General features: G+C 45.4%; 1 protein-coding gene across 4 annotated transcripts in view; it reads right to left on the bottom strand.

The window, feature by feature from the left end:
• The window catches only part of MTRR (5-methyltetrahydrofolate-homocysteine methyltransferase reductase), a 62,630-nt gene extending 58,187 nt beyond the window's left edge, over positions 1-4,443 (bottom strand). For 2 of the 4 annotated variants that reach the window (XM_090039141.1, XM_090039139.1), the window contains exon 1: positions 4,171-4,443. Coding sequence is in view for 1 of the 4 variants with exons in the window: in XM_090039142.1 (XP_089895268.1) it covers positions 4,124-4,134 (11 nt within the window). In the remaining 3 variants the exon portion in view is untranslated. Of the gene's footprint in view, positions 1-4,123 lie in introns of all 4 variants that reach the window. The other 2 variants (XM_090039140.1, XM_090039142.1) reach the window with 2 other exon arrangements.
• Between the last annotated feature and the right edge of the window lie 1,658 nt (positions 4,444-6,101).

Genomic DNA, 6,101 nt, shown 5'->3' on the forward strand with positions numbered 1-6,101 from the left:
TCAACGCAGGTCTTCACTCTGGTCAAATACCTGAAATTGGCTAAAATTTTGTCCAAATGACTTTAATGTATTAATACAGGAACAAATCCTGAATACTATTTTTTACGTGATCATTCAAAACCAGAGTATTTTTAACAGCACCAAAAACATGTAATTTCACTGGCCTGATTTGGACACGTCTTTGTCTATGAATACTTTTTGTTGAAATCAGAGAATAGCTTTAAAAGACCTGCTGTAAATATGAAATATAATTCTTCCAGAGTGTTGTAATGGGGGGGGTGTTAAAGGACTCTGTCTCTTCACTACAACCTGCACCTTAATTTTATGTTTTAAAGAAAAAAATAAATGAAATTTTTTTTTAATTTTATGTTTTTCATCTTTGATTTTCCCATGCTCATAAATACCCTTATGCAGAAGGGGAGAAGGGTTTCTGGAAATGGTAAGTGAAAAGGACAAATCTCTCTGCTATACATCTTGTAAATTAATCTGCTGTGCCACCATTTCCTTGCTGCCAGAAAACTGCAGCAAACTGTTCTGAACACTCCCGCTTGTCATGACTAGTTACTGCGATAACTGAATATGCACACAGGCAAGTTTCAAATTTAAGAGTCTTTTTCCACATGCTCAGAATGATTTCTCTCTAGCACTGCATGCATTGCCCATCCAGCTACTGCAAACCTTCAAATGCAAGCTGCCCAAGCTTTAATGCAGGACTGCCCAACTGGCAGCCTGCAAAGGGGTGGCATGCAACCCCTAGGCTCCCAGCCAGCTGCCACCACAACAGCAGTCAGGATCTTGGGGCTCCTCCTCCCTCCACTGCCTGACCCAGCCCCAGGGGGTAAAGCGGTGCAGTACCACACAGTCCACAGTGCAAGGGGATCAGGCAGCCTGGAGTCCCAGGGGGAAATCACAGGGAGCTGCAGGTGAGGAGGGGTGTTGTGCCACACCACATGGAGACAAGGTGTCAGCTCTCACACACAGGACAGTGAGATGCAGGAGCACCTGCTGGGTGCAACAAGGTGGAAGAGCACTAGCCCATGCAGTTGGGGTAAAGCCTAGGGGAACTATGACCTGCACAGTATGCAGCCACCACTGGTACAGCCCATGGGGCACGTGGCCACTAGTCACCTAGACATTGGACAGCCTGCTCTGATGACTTATAAACCATGACAAACATTACTCAGCCTGTTTCCCTTCTCTTCCTCCAGGAGAAAGGAGAGCTGCATATGTACAGGTAAAAGCATGAAGCAATCTGGTGGTTTACTGATAAGACAGACTATTACTCCCTGCTGCTTTATGGAAGGTAACTTGTGTAAGAATAATCCCTTGCTAGTTTAAAGCCATTCTGTAAATTAAGAGTGGCTGTACCAAGAGATATCTGCTAATATTACTGTACCTGCCCCATGTCACCGTTCCCATGGGTGCTGGAAAAAGTAATTACCGAAAAGAAATAAATCTTTCAGCGCATACTCGTCAATTAAAATACTCCTTGGATATTGTAGCAAAAAGTTTAATTTTTGTATCTCCTACAACTATTAATCATCAATTATAGAGATCTATTGAAGACTGAATTGCAATTTAATATGTATTCTTGGGAAATGATACCGCAGGCACAATACAATTAAAGGCGCCACCTAATTTTTTCCTCCCCTTTCAAAGGGAGAATGATTTATCATTCTTCCCACTTGCTTCACCTATGGGAACTGTTTGACCTTCCTCCAAAAGAATCGGGACATCAACTGCAGCTGGGGGTTAACTAAAGTGCACTCACTGATTCACTGGTGGTTCTTAAAAAAAACTCAGAGGTTCCTGATTAATGGGTCTTGATCTTATGCTCAGGGCCATACCTGCATTTCATGTGGATCCAGCCCACACACTAGGAAGTAGCAATGGCTCTGACTTAGGGCATGCAGTGGTAGCTCTAGCCCCTGCCACTGCATGCCCTGCACCGTGACTGCAGCTTCAGCTCTATCTTCTGCTCCAGCACATGTGACTGGGACCAACAGCCAGGGAAGTAGAGCTGAGGCAGTGGCAACAAGTGAAACAGTTTAATTGGGGACCAGGGCTGTGTCAGTCCTCATTTGCCCTTCAGCTGGCAACTGTCATGTCCAGAGGCCCCAAGTTTTGCAGCAGGCCCCTCCACTTTGCCAAATCCTCTAGCTTCCTGCAGCCGGCCCATAGTCTAATAGGCCACATGTCTGAAATGCCTGCCCTGCTGCATGCTGCAGAGTGTTCTTGGTGTGTCAGGTTTTGTGCCTTATAGTTGTACATCAGGATATGGAGTGGTAATTTGACAGAATAGTGGCTTGTGAATGCAGGAGGCCCCTCCCAGTCCTATGTTCCTGTGTAAATAAAGGATCATGGACAGACTAGAGACTTTTTCAATCCACAGTTATTCTCAATGGAAAACAAAACAAGTACCTAAGCATTAGGGAAGATGGAGAACACACAGGTTCTACCATCTCATACTACCCCAAGGATGTAAACACACAGTTCAAGGTCTTAACAGTAGTCTTCCAAAACAGTGGCAGTTGGCTTTTCTTCAGCTACTTATTTTTTAACGGTGCCCTTTTCTTAAATGTATTTTTTAAACTAAAATTAAGGACAACCCAATATGCAGAGCTTTTTTTTTTTTCTCTCTCCCAGAAGAATTCATCTGGACAGATGCATCACACAAACCTGCCACAGGCAGAAACAAAGCAAAGCCTAAGGCCAGGTTGCCACTTGCATATAGCTGGACATGACAACAGAAAACAAGCATGGACTCTCAGACAGGTGAACATATTGCAGGGCACAGGGTAAATACCAAAACTGAAGTGTTTATTTCCTGTGCATTTACTCCTTTTCCTGTACGTACTTGCCCTTCACTCCTGTCTCCATTATTAAGTAGCTGCGAGGAATCAGTTGGTACACACCTGCGAGCCCCCTCTAATAAGTAACTGTTCCAATGTGGGCACATGCCCATGATCTTTTGGTGTACCAGGGAAGCTACCCCAGGTAACCTCTGTACATTTTACCAGCTACAAGTCTATCACCAGGTCAACATTTCCCCCTCCCTGCCCCCACCAACCTGTGTCTTACACCTAACATCTCCCATCCCCTCTGATCCTCACTGCCAGGCACTGGCATTTTCACAGGCCTGCATTTTGCATACTGGTTTAAGCTGCTATTCCACCTAAGAGAACACACGCAGCCCAGCAGACTCTCCCTATGCCTGAAGAAGGGTGTTAGCGCCTGCAAATTTGCAAAGAACAATTTTTCCAATTATTTAGCGAGCGTAATAAAAGATACCACATTTACCCAGAGACCTTGTCTGCATATCACCTGTAGACATTTATCACCTGTTACCTCTCATCCCTTCTCCTCTCCACCTACCTGTTTCCACCCACTAACTCCCATCCCCTGATCTTCCCTGCCACTCACTGGCATTTTCACAGACCTGCATGTTACATATTGCCTTCAGCTTCTATGGCACCCTACAGAGGAGATGAACATTAGCAGGCTCTCCCCATGCCTCAGGAAGGGCACCCATGCCCACAAGCTTGCAAAGAACAATTTTTCCAGCAATCTAGCTGGTCTAACAAGAGATCACATCTGCCCAAAGAGCACTGCCTGCCAGAGTGATTCTTGGTAATCAAGGAAGGAGCAGGTGTGAGAATCTCTGAGGAAGTAATCACTGTGTCTACAGGAGGGAGGGGCAAGATTTTAGATGACTGCATCTGTCTATATACACTTTTGTTTTATTTTACTAACCACAAAATATGAACTAAAAATATCAAGGTCAGGAAAGATGGAGATATTGCAGAATAAGGTTAAGACAAGAAAAAAATGGAGAAGCATTAGAAAGTAAATAGGATATTGTACTGGAAGTTAACATAATACTAACAAAACATGTCAATTATAGAAAGAGAAGGTCAGGAATGGAGATGCTGTCACTTTTCAAAGATACAAAGACCAAGAAGTAGAAATCACTTGTGAAAAACCTAAGTGAATGACATAAGTAGACATTCACTAAATAAATGCCAAAAAGAGAGGATTTAGAGAAAAAGGAAACACACAAAAAGAAAATGGGATCGTATTAGAGCAGAGGAGTGTGAGGACATCCAGCCAGAGTCTCTCTCACCTCTTGGACATCCAAGTGGATTTAGGCACCTGGACGCGCGAACTCACCTGCGCGGAGCGGAGGCTCCAGCCGCAGCCACATGCGGGTACAAGCACCACCCGCGGGCCAACCAGCACTACACCCTAAGAAACAGCCCTGTCGCTGTTCTCTTTTTTTCATCCGCGAAGGACGGAAAAGAGGAGAGGCGGCCCCGGGTCACTCCGGGCCATGTTCGGTCGTCCCGCTCGGGGCTCCTGCTTATCCCGGAGTGCGCCGCGATTGGCCCCGCTGGGAGGCGGGAGGAGGTCTGGGGCGCGCGGTCGGGCCTCTGTGCGTCTGCGTGGTGGCGGGCTTCAGCGCCCACCCCCCCGTGACGCAATTCCGAGGGGGTTGTGGTTCGCGAGTTCAAGGCCGCCCTGCTCCACTTCCTCTCCCCTCCCCTCCCCCCATTCCTAGTGTTACCCCGTGGACCAGCATGATTCTGTTTGAACAACAATTTCATCTCTTGTACAGTGTAGGATAGATAATACTGAAAGCGTTCAAGATCTAGGACATGGTCGACTGGTACCCCCTGAAGCTGGGGGGCCACCAGCGCCGATCACTGACCACAGAAGTGCCGGCAGCAAACCTGGAAGTGCTGCTGGTGCTTCTCTCGGCGCCCCCACTCCCCGGCCAGAGGAGGGCCAATCTTTGCGGGGGGGCCACATGCCCTCCCGTGCCCTCCTTACACATCGCCCGTGATGTAGGATAATTTTTGAGGCAGGTAATTTATGCAGCATTTGCAAAGCCCAAGTCACTTTTGGGGGCGTGTAACCAGCATTGCCAGGTCTTAAATGCCAAATTATCATACTGGAAGCTCAAAATGATCATGTTTGCTGAAAAACTATTGTACACTGAAAAAAAAATGCAAATAAGTCTTCTTCTTTGCTTTATATCTCTTGCTTGTAAATCCTCAGTGAGTGAGTGAATGAGAGCTGGGTCATCAAAGGTGCAGCATTTCTTTATTTCAAGGTGAGCAAACACAAGAAAGTGGGGACAGCAGAGCCCAAAGTCAGTTCAAGTGTAGATCAAGTTGGGGGGGGCCCTTCACGGAGGACACCTGCCAATAGATTAGCGGGTATCTGAAGTCCCAAGGTGAGAGCCTGGGATGGAGGATGCTCGCCAGTTGTAGCGCCACGTGTGGTGTTAAGAACAATTGAGTTCTGCTCAAGCAATATGATTTGCAACTGATTTGGCTGATTTGACCCAGAACATGAAGTAATTTAAAAAAATCAAAACAAACCAAAAGTCAGTTAACAGTGACTTGGGGTTTTGTATATGCTACATCAATCAGCTGCCTCAAAATTATGATACATTTTAAATACTTTCATTATTATTGATTGCACATCATACTAGGGGAAGTTATTGTACAAGTACAATAATTACCATACACCTACAACACTGCTTCTAACCAACTTTAGGGCTTGCTGACAGTACTTTGATTTTGCCTTCTGGCTTCGAAATAAAGAAACACTTCAACTTTGATGACCCAGTTCTTACTCACTGGCAAGTTACAGGGAGCAATATAAAGTAACTGCACAATGATCATTGCATAATTAAATCTTGTTGCGCAATAAAATAAGAGCTTCGTTTTGAATGCTATATATGATCTTAAATCAATAGCAAGTCAAAGGGATTTTGTGCTTGCCTCGTTTGTAAATTCCAGACATGTACTAATGTGATGATAACAGTATAAGGCAACATGATGTTACTTAAAAAAGACTTATTTGCATACTTATTTTTTTCCAGTGTACAATAGATAGTTTTTCAGAAAATACGATAATTTGGCTTCCAGCATGATCATTTCATATTCAAAACCTGGCAACATTGGCCCCAGCCCAGCTAGGATCTTCCCTGAGCAGAAAGGTGGCTGTGGCCTGGGGGGACTCCAGGGCCACTCTTCTGTCCCTGATCCCTTCATGTCTCAGGGTAGTGTCACTAGGCGGTGCCCATTGGCTCT

The sequence above is a fragment of the Crocodylus siamensis genome, chromosome 3 (assembly GCF_052110815.1).
Source record: "Crocodylus siamensis isolate JL-2025a chromosome 3, ASM5211081v1, whole genome shotgun sequence".
In the NCBI taxonomy this organism is placed as follows: Eukaryota; Metazoa; Chordata; order Crocodylia; family Crocodylidae; genus Crocodylus; species Crocodylus siamensis.